The sequence below is a fragment of the Chelmon rostratus genome, chromosome 9, assembly GCF_017976325.1.
Source record: "Chelmon rostratus isolate fCheRos1 chromosome 9, fCheRos1.pri, whole genome shotgun sequence".
NCBI lineage: Eukaryota > Metazoa > Chordata > Actinopteri > Chaetodontiformes > Chaetodontidae > Chelmon > Chelmon rostratus.
This window is the reverse complement of record NC_055666.1, coordinates 15,516,215-15,532,251: the sequence shown is the minus strand read 5'-3', so window position 1 is coordinate 15,532,251 and position 16,037 is coordinate 15,516,215. Positions and strand designations below refer to the sequence as shown.

The 16,037-nt window shown below is 43.0% G+C and overlaps 1 protein-coding gene across 1 annotated transcript; it reads right to left on the bottom strand.

The window, feature by feature from the left end:
- Nucleotides 1-11,203: 11,203 nt before the first annotated feature.
- Nucleotides 11,204-14,992, bottom strand: LOC121611244 (neuronal acetylcholine receptor subunit alpha-3-like). Its single transcript, XM_041943685.1, has 5 exons — nt 14,951-14,992; nt 14,752-14,861; nt 14,297-14,504; nt 12,998-14,014; nt 11,204-11,329 (listed from the first exon to the last, which is right to left on the bottom strand). Exons 1-5 carry the CDS (start codon nt 14,975-14,977, stop codon nt 11,204-11,206), a joined length of 1,488 nt encoding a protein of 495 aa, XP_041799619.1. The 5' UTR covers nt 14,978-14,992.
- Nucleotides 14,993-16,037: the final 1,045 nt, after the last annotated feature.

Genomic DNA, 16,037 nt, shown 5'->3' with positions numbered 1-16,037 from the left:
CGCCAGCTGACTCCTAAGACAGTGTGGAAAATGTTTAGCTGAGGTGAGAAATAAGTCGGTGGAGAGCAATAGATGGGTTTCATACTTGAGTGTCTACAAACTTAGCAGCTTCCTGTATAAAAGAAGCAACTAACCAAAACATTAGGTTTTAGCAAGGTAACAAGCGAACACACACCTGCACAAAGAGGCACAACAAACGGAACAAGTTCTCACAAACTGATGAGCAAAATAAATTAAATTTATATTAAACTGTGAAGCTGTGAGCAGGAAGGGACACCAGCGTTTATTCTCTCTGCGGAAGTTGTCCCGCTTCCGCATTGATAGGACCATGATGACACTTTTTTATTGTGCTTTTATTGAGTCGGATTTAACTTTTTCACTTGTGTCATGGTTTGGAAACCTGCCCATAAAAGAAAGGAACTCACTGAACCAGATCATTAAATGGTCTGGTCGGCTCATTGGGGAGTCACAGCTGTGCCTACAGTCGCTGTACACTCGGCAGGTACAGGGACTGGCCAGCTCCATCTCCACTGATGACTCCCATCCCCTGGCAAGTGAGTTCCAGCTGCTACCATCAAAAAGGAGATTCATAGTCCCGAGAGTTAGGACCACTCGCTACAGGAACAGCTTTGTTCCTGCTGCTGTTTCTCTTTTAAATAGGAGGTCTGTCCTATTTTAATGTGGTCTTAACTTGCTTACTTATTTATTTACTTATTTATTTATTATTGTTTTACTGTCCCTTGGATCATGCTCTTATGTTTTCTTAGCATGCTCTTAACAGGTCTTATATTGGCATTTTTAGTGATATTTAATGACTTTTATTTATTTTATTTATTTATTTTAGTCTTTTAACCATGATCAGTATGTCTGCTGTTAATCTGTCTTCTATATGTGTCCTGTGTTTCTAAATGTTGTGTATAATGTTTGAGATGCCCTCTCCAGACTGCAAAACAAATCTAACTACGGGTATCAATAAAGTTACCTTGACCTTGACCTTGACCTTGAAAATCAATGATCATGTGGTGGTTTTTTTTAGATTTAGGTTTGTGTAAAAGTTAAGGATGGTTAGGATTACTGCACTGACGACATGACTGAAAACCCCGACCCCTTACATCTAATGTAATTAATATGTTGCTTCAACAGCCTCAACCCATCTGCAAAGACTTTCTTCAGGCTTCGCTCCCATTCGGCCAAGAAAAAGGAAAAGGGTGGTTGCCCGCAGTCTCCTCATACTCGCCAGTTAATGTATCTTCACTCAGTGCATTGGGGTCAGTTGATGATGCCAATCCATAGTGGTCATGAAAGTGTTTTAAAGCGTCAATTTAACCAGATATCACAAAAACAAAAACAGCTTGGATTGTACATGTGCTTCTTTGCATGTCGCTCGCATTCCTGTGGTCAGCATTTTCCTGCTGTTCATCTTTTTTTACGTGCTGTATTGTATGTATGTGCACTTGTATTGTGCATGTGTTATCCTTTTGTTGCTTTAATTGCTAATCTTACACCTGGCCATGGGGCAACATTTGAAAATTGGCCTTTTGGATAATTATTGTATAGTTGTACTGATGATTAATGTGCATTTTTAAAAAGTAGTGTCGAGCCGTGGTTGGAAAGAGTTAGCCTTTTATGTGCAGACGTTTGGAGACAGTTGGGCCTCACACCGGTACAATGAAAACCCTGACAAGAATCAATTTTCAGAGCTTATTGTGAAAACTTTTCTTTGGGTATTTTCTAGTTCCAGTTCCAGTTAAAACTGTTGACAGCGAGGTCTGCGGGCAATCCAAAGTAACTGGGACACTGTTTCTGGAAAATTCTAGTTTTATATATTTATTGTTTGAGCACCACAAAACAAATATCCAGGCAGGAATTGACACCTTAAAGCTACATTTTGTGATTTGGGGGCCAATGACAGTAACGTGATAGTTATGGGACACAGATTTGAGAATGAATAGGACGTCCTGACAAGTATAGAAAGATAAACATGGAACACAGGAAATACAGGCACACAAGACTCAAACACGCTCTCTCTCTCTCACACACACACACACACATGCATACGGGATATTCTACAGCTAACCAGGCATGAAGCACACATTTTCTTTTGTATTTTTATTCCTTCCTCTCTTTCTCTCTCTCCCGCCCTCTCTCTGTGACACACTCCCTCCCCCTCGCGCTCCCCTCTCTCATCTTCCATGAGTTGAAGTGACGGGGATAACGGGATGCTGATAATCACAATGAAATTATCCTGATTTTCTGCTCCACTTGGAGCCATGGGGCGGGCAGCTGCTGCCTCCGAGATCGTCCCGTCTGCCTCGCCTCTAATCATTCGGAAACATAAATTCTCCCGGGCTGGAAACCTGCCGGTCCCTTCCCAGACGACTGTGGGCTGCTGCACAGTGTGTGTGCAAGTTTAGTGTCAGTTAGTTAGTGTGTGTGTATTAAAGAGAGAGAGAGAGAGGAGATGGAAAGTGAAGGGAGAATACATTTTCTGCATCTGTGTATGTGCGTTCACCAAATGTTAGAACTTGTTTGTGTGTGTGAGTGTTGTTTTTGTTTTCTCAGCTGTTGTTGAGCTCATAATTAAAGCCTGCATAATTTGGCTTGGTGCAGAAATATTTAATAAATAATAATAAAAAAAAAACAGCCCTGTCTCCTGAGGCCTGTGGGTTTAATCTTAATCTGTTTGTTATTTTAAGGAGTTTAAAAAACTGGTGATAAAGGCAGCAAAGGGAATCAAATCTCACACAAGCTTCAAAGGGAAACACAAAGTCAGTGGTCTCACACATGCTAATGCTATTAGCCCACTTATGCTACCACCAGCCCTTTAAGTGAAAACCTGATAACTTTGTCAGCTTTGTTGCATTGATGGAAGCCAAATGAGCTTTTAGAGGATGCAAACTTTTTCAAAAATCAGTCAAACTTTTAAGTGATCTGATGCAAAGATCCCCGCTCATCAATAATGAAAGAGTTCCGTTATTTGATATTTTAAACATCATAAAGTGCCAAAGAACTGTGGAGCAAAATAGATGGAAAGATTTTGACCAGATCAAAGGAAAAAGGGTTACAAAAGAGAGAAGAAAGGGAAAGTAAAGTGAGGGACTAGGAGAAACTGGCCACTCAGCGTGAGCCCAGTGAATTCTGGGACGGATGACCTTCAGGGTAAAATATTAATTCTAACACAGAGCTCAATGTCAGCCACTGCAAGCGGCAAACTGAGCTTTCCCACTCAGCAGACACACACACACAAAATATTTATTGACCTCTAACATGATACTTCAATCCAGACGTCCCACTCTGATTTTCCTTTTGTTCTCGTGTGACTGACGCGATACAAAGAAAAGGCCGCTGATTGTTGGAAACTCAAGCCTGCCAGGCGCATAACAATACTGTCTCCTTCAGATAACGCACTGTGGGAATGACTAAGGAGCAATAATCATGCACAGCAGCGATTTAAAATAATAATGTGGTGTGTGTGTGTGTGTGTGTGTGTGTGTGTGTGTGTGTGTGTGTGTTATAGGGCTCACTTGACTGTTTGATAGATTCAAAGAGGCATTTGTTGTGGAGACATTCATGGTTTCCAGTGTTGGAACCTTGATGACTTCGGTGATCTCCTCACTTCTAGCGCCACCATGAGGTCGACTGTTTCGGTTTTGAAAAAAGGACCTCGAAATATGGCAGACTTAATTAATGAAATCATGAGGCATTTTTTGCTCAAGGTGAAATGTCTGCAAGTAATGGATGGACAGCAAGTGATAACTTTGTTATAATGCACTGGCTTGCAAACCAGTGTTTAGTGTCTTGCCTAAGAGTACTTCCAACATACGGATGTGAGAAGGTGGGCATCAAACTGCCATCTCTGCGATCAGTGGACAACCCGCTCTACTTCCTGAGCCATGGCCACCCTGTTAGGTTCAAATGCAAATGTCAGCTTGACTTTCTTAATTGGTCTAACCAATACTTCCAAAAGCTTTTTAAACCAACATGTCATGTTTTCAGGCTGCAGTCAGGACCTCTGACGGCTCTCAGCATTGATGCATGTGATGTAATTGTGCTCTCAGGCATTTAATGCCTGTACGCACTGTGAATGAACCCCAGACATAATTGATATTGTTGCAGTTATTACGGCAGCCATTTTCATTGTCACATTTCTGTATTGTGATACATAGTGCACTCCCACTGTGTTTGTGTGTTTGTGTGTGTGTGCGTAGACGTGTATTACTCACATCTGAAAACTTGTGCTTTGTCCCCACATTAGTTTTTGGGTCAAGACTTGAGTTATGGTAAGGGTAAGTCTCAAGGAAATGAATGCAACGCTACGTAGTGTCCTCAAAAGTGTGTGTTTGTGTGTGTGTGTGTATGCGTGTGTGTGTGTCTGTCTGTCTGTCTGTCAGAACACTTCAGTCCGGAGCCAGTTTGGAGAGAGTCAATGAACTCTGGCACACCAAAGATGTTGTCATCAGATGTGAGTCAGCTGTGGTTTGTGTGTGTGCGTGTGTGCGTGCCTCATGTGTATTTGTGCATATATGCATGATTGTCTCTATGTACGTGTGTATTTGTGCATGTATGCAAAATTGCATCTGCCCACCTGTTTTGGTCATTGCGCAAAATACGTATGTATGTGAATATTTGCATATTTTGTCTGTTTTGTTTTTTTATCAGCCTGCACATGTTGTGTATACTGTATGCAAGTGTGTCTGACGGTCTGTGTGCGCGTGATTATGTATATCTGTATATGGGAATGAATGTGCGTATGCATGTGTGGGTGATGTGGTTAATCCTCTGGGCTTTGCACCGTAGGGTGCCAACAGAGAGGACGTGTCTGTCTCTGTGTGTCAGTGCCTGTGAGGAGTTCAGAGTGCTTGCTGTCCCAGGAGAAATCAGTCTCCATTTCTCACAGAAATGTTGTGTAACCTTCATTTGCCTCCGGACAAGACGGACAGATAATGAGGCACCTTCTGTCACGCACTGACATATGCAGTGTGTCACATAAAGCCTTTGAGATGGCATCTGAAACGTCTTGAAGAGGACTTCACATTGCATTTACATCCTCTCTCTGGTCCCTCACATACAATGCTATTAGCAAACGGTCAGCTGAATGTAGATGGAAACTGGATTTCCATCAACTTATAATATTATATATTTTTCTTTATCCAAATGCTGGGTTACAATGATTGCACATTCAAAATAAATTCACCTTCATATTAAACCATTGCTTTACCCCCCACCAGATTAACATCCAGCAGGTTAGAACAAAGAGTTAACAGGTATTTTCAATCCAGGTCTTTCAAACCATGGCAAACATTTACAATAGTCCACCCAACATTTAAGGAATCCAAAAGTGAGTATTAAAGAACAAGTAAATGTTTTATCATTACTATTATTATTTATGTTAAAATGCAAAAAAGCAAACAAACATTAGTGTCCTGAAACTGCCACTAGAACTAATAGTTGTGGCTGCAGTGTATCCTGTCAAAACCACTGGTGTCTATCTGAACTGTCCACAGCTTCTTTCACCAAGACGGAACTTTTTACAAACACTCTTCTAGCATTTTATAAATTTTGGGTAGAGCATCATCTTAAAGGTTAAACACTTTCAAACAGTTAGCTGAGGCATTCTTTATAGCTTTGCAACAATATTGTATCATTTCAGGAAACGTGCTTGAGCAGATGTGAGAACTGTGATATTATGAAGATATTATTTCATGGTGTGGTGTAGTACCAGAAGGGCAGCACACGCTCAAACAAGGACTCAGCTGCGCCAAAAAACCCCACAGGGCTGTTGCATTAACAAATGTCTCTCTAGCAATTCAGTGGGAGGTGTGAATTATTGGAGACTTTCTTGTTGTGCAGTAGTGCTCCTTAAACTGCCTCCATGTTTCCTTTGTATACCTTTTACCTTTGGATACTTTTCATCCAGAGGTACAGAAGCTGATGGGCAGCAGTAGATGTGTGACGACGCTCTCAGATGATGTGAGATTTCAGGGCTCTGCTCTGTTCTGGTTCCAGCTGCCGTCCGAGGGCCAATCTGTGCTGTCGCTGTCCAAGGTGCTGATCCTCTCTCTGTACAACACCATGGATCCCAGGTCCTGAGCATCTGCATCCTTTCAAATAGTGCCACGCACCGAAATTAGATTAGATAAAGGAAAAAAGGTGCTTCAAAAATGAAAGCATTTGTTTTACTGTGACATGTATGCTATGTTTAAACTTCTGAGAGGCAAGAGGAAAGAGAAACAGACAAAGTCAGAGGAATAATTCAGTGTTTTGGGAAATTATTCACCATTTTGACAGAAGTGAGAGGATAATGCTGATACCACTATCATATTTCTCTGCCCAACAGGAAGCTATGGCCAGCGGCTGCCATTAGCAATGACTCCAGAAAATGGCTTCACATATCTGCCTCTTTACACACAAGTAAAGCTTATTGACGAAGGAGTGCATGAGTTTTCCACACAAGTGATCATACAGCTTTTATTGCCAAAGATGAACCAGTGGCCACACTCAGTCTCTCCATTTAAGAACAGTGTTATGTCCTTCCACACTGTCTTTTAATATTTCGTAGTGTCTCTACTAACCAGGGCACCGGCGCTGCATCAGTTTGCAGGCAGTTTGCAGATGATGTTGCCCTACAAATCAGGTTGCGTCGCACAGTTCAAAGTTTATTTTCTTCCTACAGTTATACTTGACATTTTCAGTAACGCACACAGAAAAAAGAGCATGCTGCATTTTCAGGGCAGCAATGCTTCCTTTATTATGCTTTATTATCAACAGATTTAGGGAAATACAATAAGAATTTATTCAAACAGCACAGGTCAAGCGAAGGTAGCAAGAAATGTTCTCACTTGAAAATGCCAAAGTGCCAAATGTGTGTCGCTCCTTTATTTATCAAGTTATAGTATTTATTTCTTTAAAAGTTAACATAAATGTCTGTGATGTTTCCTCTCAAACTCATAGAAGCGCCAGAAGCATTTTTGTTGCTCCACCAAAACGCTCTTCCCTAATTCTAAGACAATGTTTCTTCATCCATCTATAAATATTCATCAGAGAGTAAAATTAGAAGCCCGCTCTTTGTGAGCATGTCCTAGTGTGTGTTGTGTGTGTGTGTGCAATATTCTACTCCAAGAAGCAACCATTTATGTGCATGAGGGGACCCTGCATGTGTGTGTGCATGTGTTCAGAAGGCTCCCATTGGAATGAATTATTTAGAGGAGAGTCTCTTTTACTTATCCACGGTCGACTGGCCGCAGGCACATAAAGTTCTGCTCCCAACGACACAAGAGACTACCCTAATTCACCACCCACCCTCCTCCTGTATGCCCCCATCTCACCCTCCTACCCCAGCAGGACTTTTCCCAGAATGCTCTAGTGGTCCACTGCAGATGTGCCCAAAACTACAGCAGGAAAACCGAGGGGGGGGGGGGGGGGACAGAACGAGACAGAGAGAGTATACGAGGTGCAAGAACAAGTTATTTTTTGTCAGACAAAAGAAAAAAAAAGACATGAAGCATGGAACAGAATTATCATTTATTTTTCCAAAAAGTTTAATCACAAAAGCCAACCAAAAAGCATGAAATGAGATCCTACAGGCACACACGCCGTGACAAGTCTGCCCTCCTTGAGTCCTGCTATCTAGGAGCCGGATGCTTACAGTCGACGTCAACAGTGAAGAATCGTGTAAAATATTCATCCATGTGGCCGGCTTAATAATGTATTATCCCTCAATTTAGCACCCAGAGCTTTGCTGCGCTCTGCTTTGCTCCGACTGCCAGTCCAGTCACTCAGGAAAGATCCACAGCTTTAAAATATCAAACTCACTCCATTACGAATTCAGATTAAAGTGGCTGCAGCTTTCCAGAAGCCGTCAATTTGTGTGTCTTTATCAAAATGTTTCTTAAGCGACATCCAGAAATGTCAAAGAAATGTGTTTGTTTGGGAGGAACGCTGTGATTTCAAGATAATGCAGCGTTGCAATAACAACAAAGTCTGGTTTGTTTACTATTTCATTCCCTGTTAAAAGTTTGAAGGGCAGCTCAATACGTTGAGGGAGAGCCAGTTAGGAAAATATGCACGCATCTCACAAATACTGTCCAAATATAGCTGGAGTAGCTGGTTCTCTGGCTGATCTCTTCATTCTGTGGCAGCCAGGCGCTGCTGTGACCCTGTCAGGCTTCAGACTGAGACTGATGGGATACTATGTGTGGCTGTTGTACGGCTGCTGCCACATCTCCATATTTATAACTAGACCCCATCCATCCCATAATCCGCATGTAGCAAGACCCACGCTGTCGAATGCACACATGGACTCACATAAACATGTTCGCACTCTGCCACCATCTCACTCTCGCTCTGTTCCTCACCCTCATTTCCTCAGGTGACGCATATAAGCTTCCCCTTCCCCTCTCGAACGTGCACAGACACACACACACACACACATGCACACGCAGAAGCGCACACACGCTCATTCGCCACTCACGAGCAAGGATTAAATGTGAGTGGTTGTTGGGAGCCACAGGGTTGGCCAATTCAAAGCCAGAGTCAGACTCCGACGTGACTGGAGGGGGAGAGGGCTGTGTCTTCAACCCCCCCGGACTTTCTGTGTGTGTGTGTGTGTGTGCGTGTGTGTGTGTGTGTGTCAGCGCTGACAGGCACATTCAGACTCAGCCGTGACCTTTGCTACAGGGAGGGGAAGAGGGATAAGTCAGAAAAAGAGGGGAGCTTCAAAGAAAAACTGCTTCGCTGTGCTTTCGCTTTGGAGACGCAGTTTCGGCCACATGGAGTCTTGCTTTGCCCAACGTGCATCAGTGTGTGACCGTGTGTCCCATTAAAACCAAAGCTCCTGTCTGTCCTGAAGTGGTTGCAAAGTCCAAAGAAAAATAAATAAATAACAATTATGTTTATTTCAATATTTGGGGGGTTAAATTGATTAAATGTTTGTTTTAAAATAGCATTATTCCTGTGTCACTTATCAAAACAGTTTTAAATGTGTTCTTTATTTACATTTACATGAAGACCTGTCATATTGGCCTGGAAGTTCATCAGTGCTAGTATTTATCTACAAGACGTTCTTTATTTATTTGCAGTTTTATCCCCAATGTTGGGCCTTTATACGCTCCGACTCTAATCAGGACCCAACCCGCTCACTCCCCATGTTCATCTCTCCCACCCTCCAGTCCTGATTCCTCCTACCCAATATCATTCATTTCTTTTTTAGTGACCAGCGGCTACAAACTCATGGAGTTCCACCTAACACAGAGTCCTGACCACCTGCCTGCCGCAGGCGCGGCCCTGTAATTGCGAGACCCAGCTGTAGATGTTGGTGGTGAAATGTCTTGAGTGACTGAGCATTCAGTTCCTCACACACATTTTCTCAGAGGAGTTTCCAGTCACAAGTTTGTCACTGTTCGTTGCACTGGTGCGACTGCTAACAAAACTTCCACTTGATAACACGAGTCCTTTCTTAGAGATTCTAACGATCATCAAGGCTGTTACATAATGAGAGAAAAGAGAGCAGAATCACCCATCTGTCACCGGCAGATCTATGGCTGTGTTCGCCAAAACTAACACTTCTAGAAGTGAAAGAAGGCCACAGTAGAAGTCTGTGCAGCCATACAAAGTTATCCTCTTTTTTGTTATATTCATAGAAATTATTAAATGCAAGAGAACTCAAGAAAATGGTCAAAATTAGGCAAAAGGCCCTCCTGGAATTAGTGAAAAGGCTTCTGTAAAGCGTTAAGTTTGATAAATATGTTCAATAATGTTTGTGTTTTATCGTCATTAAAGGATGGTTGTTACTGAAATACTAAGAGGGCAAAGGTTGTGACATTTTCCTTGATAGCTGACAAGACATATGTTCCTCCAGGTTTTTTTCTTCCTGGACTTTATAGCCATTCAAAAGATGTGTTCCATACATTTAATCAAATACCTCTATCCACTCATCCATTCGTCCACTCTCTCTCACCCTGTTATGGGTGATGGGTCAATTGCAGCAAGAGGCAGGGTACATCTAATTAGGAAGTTAGGAAACTGGAGCATCAGAGGAAACCTCACAGGTACAGGAAGAAGTAACAAATTCAATGTGAAGTTTGCATCCAGAACATTCTTTATTATTAGAAATGAAACTTGAGACAGTTTGGCCTTTTTAAGTCTTTTTACAAGTTTAATCTACATTGTGCAATTCAAGGTGTTTCTATACATTGTAAGTTGGTAGTAAATTCCTTGTGCGATGCATAATTATACTCGTTTTGTGAACACATGTGGAAAGCACATGGTGTGTGTACAGCCATATCCAGTGTCCTTCTTAGAAGCCATGCACAACTCATTTGTATTGTACTTTACAAACGTGTGTACGGGGAAAACACAGAAGACTGACAACAGAAAGAACATCCTGAAGCAAAAGTGTCAGCCATTGACAGACCTTCACATCACAACATCATACACATCATTACCAGCTGTCAAGAAAATATTTGAGTCTTTAACTTAAGAATTATAGATGTGCCACATTTCTCAAAAGTGTATTGTCTGTCTTTGTTGCGCTGGCTTACGATGACAAAGTGCTCCTGCAAAATACATGAAGGTATTCAGGTTCTTCTTTCTCAGTGATTTGTATCTTAAGAGGTTCTTGTATAGCAATAAGAATAAAAATTCCTTAAATCATTACCTGACAATGTTAAACCTTGTATGAGACTGTACAATAACAATGACTGAGTGGACATTTTCAGTCAGACACACAATGGAAATGCAGAGTGGAATGAACACGGTGGGAGACAGAGCATGGCCGTGAGGAGGTAAGCTGTACAGCAGTGGCAGGTCAAAACATGGCACAGGAGAGGAGAAAAACTGAGAAAAGGGGAAAAAAAAGGAGAGCAGATGTGATAATCATGTCAGAAAAAACAGCACGAGGGAGGAGGAGACTGGATTGCGTGCGCATTGACAGGGCAAGGCAAAGGAGGAACGGGGAAATCAGGGTAAGTCATGTGGGGAAAGAGACAGCTGAGGGCTAGAAGTGATGGCTGCTGATGGAGTCCCAGAGAAGAGCAAGAGACAGAAAGAGGAGACAAAAAGCCAGAAACGGAGAATGAAGACAGGCCGGTGTTTGATGTGAAAGAGCTGCAGGAGGGATAATTCCCAAAGTAATTCAGGGTACAGAGACACATGGCACACAAGCAGACAAAGAGAGAGGGAAAGAGACAAGACAAAGACAAGCGTCTCATTTCAAGAAGCTGATGACTGGCTGGAGGAAGAGTCCCAGTGTTCCCAGCACACACACTGTCACAAAAACCCACAGGAAGATCCTGTCGATGACCATGGCGACGTACTTCCAGTCATCCTCCACCTGAGGAAAAGACGGGAATTTTGTGTGTGTAAGTACAGTAAACACAAAATATCATAATAAATGCAATATGCATTCATATGCAACAGCACTGTGCTCTCTCGTTTGCTCCCTAAAATACTCCCAGTGAACTTTGCTTAATGGTAATTGTGAAATTTCTAGCAATGGCACAAACCGCCACATTCAATTGATGTCAATGTGTCAACACTAGAGCTGCATGGCTATAAGGCCTGTGTGTGTGTGTGTGTGTGTGTGTGTGTTTCTGCATAAGAGAGGCTTCGAGAGCCAGTGTTTACTGACTGTTGTTGGAGTAGTTTGAATCGTATGTATGTGTGTGTGTGTGTGTGTGTGTGTGTGTGGGCATGTGTATAGTATGAGCCAGGTGTGGACAATAGGATCATGGCTGCACTGGCAATAACGCCATTGTGTGCCTATAGAAGAGGCAGCGTGGCCATTCTACACGCATCAAAGAAAGATCTCGGCTTTGCTAAGAAAAGATGGAGCCGGAGCAACAAACATATCAGGGCCATCCAGAGTGTGCAGGAGGCGTGCGCAAAGCCCTCCATCTGCAACAAACAAGCAGCTTTACACTCCCTTTATAGCCCCGAGTAAATGGTTTCCACGCCGTTTACCAAGCTAGGTGGAAATTCAAACACTGCCGAGATAACACACACACAGTATAGCTTTGCTGTTGTGTGTTTATTTGTTTATTTTAGGGTTAAGACTGGTTTTGGTTTCATGGTTAGCATTAGGACCAGGTTCAGGTTAAGGTAAGGGTTGGGGCTTTTAAGCCTCTGTGATGACCCTGTAGCTCTGCCATGGTCTGGAGGTCGTGCCTCCCCTTACCTCCTGGTAGACAGAGTCTGCATTAGTGCATGCATTAGTTTCCCTTACAAAAAGGAAAGTGTTACATGAAGAATCCCATTCATTAAAATATAACAATACTATTCCAGGAATAGTACTAGAGTTTTAAATGCGGTTTCACTTCATCTGCAAACACTTGATAATATCTTCCAGCAGTGCAGACTGAGGCGGATCTCTATCCAAACAACGCCTCCTGACACAAGAAATTGTTGCAGTTGCTTTATAAAGAATATTTCAATTTAAAACAAGAGCAGCTCTTGTGTTTCATTATGCAGACTTCAATGAGAGGAAGAAGCCGGGACTCTCCTCACTGCACACTGGGGGATTTTCAGTGTGAAGCTAAATCGTGGTTTTACAGTGTTATTAGACCCTCTGCTGAGAGATACCTAAACTCAAATGAAATGCACTTCCCAAAATAAATGGACAACCGTATGAGCACTTCTGTATCTCCAGGGGTAACTGTGAGACAGAAAACTTGCAGAAATGCACAAAAGCAGATCTTCCTTGTATTTTTGCAGATTACAAAACAGCAGGGCCGTAACTAACAATTGTTTCCATTATCAATAGATCTGCTGATTATTTTGTCTCCATTAAGTGCTGGTGCTGTAAATGGTCTTTAAAATAGCTTGAAAATGAGCACTTCTTCCATTAAACCAAATTCCTCATTTAGTCCAAGCTGAAAGGAATATATAAGGAATGTTTTACTTGAAAAATGATTTAAAGGATTCATTGATTATCTGTATAGTTGCAGATTCATTTTCTGTCTGATTAATCAAAAATCATTTTAGCTCCAGCTTTTCTTTGTACCTCTTTGGCTTTGTTGCGTGTCCTCATGTTCTCTGCGATGTACTTGACGCTCTCGATGGCCTGCTTGATCTCTGGCGACACCACGGAGAAGGCAACGACAGCGTTGACAGGCGATGGAGCATTCAGGGGCCTCGGCAGCTTGGGCAGCTCTGACTCCTGGGGCCCCTGGGTCTGAGGTGCCTGGGGAGGAGGAGGTGGTACCATTGGGGGAGGGACAGGGGTCGGTACCTCCTTGCCTCTGTAGGGACACCTTCTGTTCATATCCCGGTTCATGTCGCGGTTCATGTCGCCGTACTCCACGCAGTTCATGGAGCCGCCAGCTGAGGTGGCCACCCCTCCTCCTGCACCACCATCCAGCGGCGGACACGCTACACCCCCAGTTATACCCCCAACGCTTACACTCCCTGAGCCACTTCCTCCTCCTATGCTGTTCTTTCTCTTCTTGTTTCCTCCACTGCTCTCTTTTCCTCCTCCTCCACCCGTCCCTCCTGTAATACTGGCAGGTGAGGAGCAGCCCTGGTCGATAGGCCTCCTCATCAGCATCACCCTGGGCAGCACCCCGAGGAACACAGCTCTCACCCACTCCGGCATGGTGTGAGTCATCGGGGTGCGGTAGTGGACGTTCAGCACAAACACAGTGATGACGATGCTGAGCGTGACAAAAATCATGGTGAAGAGGAGGTACTCGCCGATCAGAGGGATGACGAGCGACGTGGAAGGGATGGTCTCGGTGATGACCAGCAGGAACACGGTGAGGGAGAGGAGGACGGAGATGCACAGGGTCACCTTCTCGCCGCAGTCGGACGGGAGGTAGAAGACCAGCACTGTGAGGAAGGAGATGAGGAGGCACGGGATGATGAGGTTGATGGTGTAGAAGAGAGGCAGGCGGCGGATGTAGAAGGAGTAGGTGATGTCCGGGTAGATCTCCTCGCAGCAGTTGTACTTGATGTCATGCTTGTATCCTGGTGCGTCGATGATCTCCCATTCTCCACTTTCCCAGAAGTCTTTCAGGTTCACCTGATGAAGTGGAAGCGTGACATGAACGGAAGTTATTTTGAGGAAAACTTTTTGAAACCAGCAGTTTCTGTGAGTGAAAATTAAAATGAATAGTTCAAGTGTTCAAAACTTGCCACTGGAAATTGTAACACCTCAGGAATCAGCACTTAAATGTTCCTCTTTCTCCTAATACTGCTATGATTTTAAAATTCTCACAAAACTAAAAATGAATGTGCCGTAAACATGACATGAACTGCTATATGTCCAGAATCCCTCCCCTGTGACCCGGAGACCCCCTCTGACCTTTGAGCCAATGAGCACCAGGTCGATCTTGGCCTTGTCGTAGGTCCAGGAGCCAAACTTCATGGAGCAGTTCTGATAGTCAAACGGGAAGTAGGTGATGTCCATGGGGCAGGAGGACTTGAAAATAGCCGGAGGAACCCAGGTGATGGTGCCATCAAACTTCAGCAGAGCCTTGGTCTTGTCTTCCACGAGGAAGTCACCTACAGCACTGCGAGAGAGCATTTTCAAAGAGATGTAAATGTCATTTCACTTAAAGGCCATTACAACATTTAACTCAAAAGGTCAGCGGATGGAGAGCATAAATAAATAACATTAGCATATAGCAGCTTAAGGGCCAACTCTGACCACGTCATGATACGACCGCCAAATGACTTAATAGAGCCGTCTGATGGGAAGCTACAACGTAAATGATATTATGCAAGGCTCATCTTTATCATTTGTGCACTAAAACATACTTGTTGTACAGAACGATGTCTGGTCTCCAGATTTTGTTGGATGGAACTCGTATGAACTCAATGCCATCATACTCAACAGGGGCCCATCTCAGTTTGTAGTCATTCCAGACCTAAAAGACACACAAAACCTCATTCATTCACTGAGTGCAAATAATATGGCATCACTTACGAAGTCACATAAAAAATAAACGGCACTCACGTGTCTCAGCCACAGATTGGTTTCCATAATCTGATTTACCTCATCCTGTAAGGATAAAAATGGGCAAGTCAGCAAAAAAACTGTGATTTCTTTGTCTTTGAAACAATTATCATATCTCCGCTCTTACCACTTTGACCAGTTGAGATATGGAGACCTCAAACTCCACTGTGACTGGATCAGAAACATTCTCCACCGGTCGGATGAACTGGTTGTACCTCCTGAACAACCTCCGAAATAATCTGTCCTCCCCTTTAGATGAAAAACAGCCTAAAGAAACACAGAAGAAAAAGGAATGGAAAGGTTTAACCCTGGAATGCAAATTTTAGTGACTCGTCTTTCATATAACACAGATTAAACCATATAAACGTTGACGTCAGAATAAACGATGAGGTGATGTAAGATGTAGCTCCTTTACTCAACACTAAGAGCTGGAAACAAAACATCTGTCAGGCTGTCTTCAACTGAGATGGTGAAGGTCAGTTATTATTTACAACAGTAATCGATGACCTCATGTGCCATTAGATGCCCTGTCAATAGTTTTACAAAGGCTGTGTCAATGGGGACACTGCTCTCTGCTTCTATGATTGCAGTACCATGGTTTGCCACTGGAAGCAGTATCCAGAGCTCTTGGTGTCTCCGCGGTGACTCCAAATAATGCTTGTAATGCATGTCTGTCTGTCGTTCTCACACAGTTTTCTGTTTGCATTTACCGTGTTAAAAATGTGGGTGTCGTGGAGCCTTTTAGGACAATAACTGCAGGTAAATTTGACATCAATGTTACTGAAAGGTCAGCCACAAAAAATGATTTAACATTTGGTTGGTTTGAGGTATTTGTTTCTGTCACCTCCCTGATACGATGAAGGTGAATGGATTTGGGAAAATGGAAAATGCTTTAGTTTGATTTAGGTGAGATGATGCTGAACTGATTAATCAATGTCTCTTTGCTGTGGAGTGAAGGCTGGTGAGAGACCGAAGTGTGTTTAGAGAGATATTTCAACTGCTTGTTTACACAGGGAAGCAAAAGCCTGCAAGCTTTCAGGAAACCTCCGAACACGAGATGCTTCAAGCGAAAAAAAAAAAAAAGAAT

Bases quoted from the DNA above. Each gene is read 5' to 3' on its own strand.
- LOC121611244 (XM_041943685.1), bottom strand. From the start codon at position 14,977: ATGGAAACCAATCTGTGGCTGAGACAC. The intron at 14,015-14,296 runs GTCAGAGGGGGT...CCACTTCATCAG, and splicing joins TGGTGCTCATTGGCTCAAAG to GTGAACCTGAAAGACTTCTG. The intron at 11,330-12,997 runs GTACAAAGAAAA...TCTTTTCCTCAG, and splicing joins CACGCAACAAAGCCAAAGAG to GTGGAGGATGACTGGAAGTA.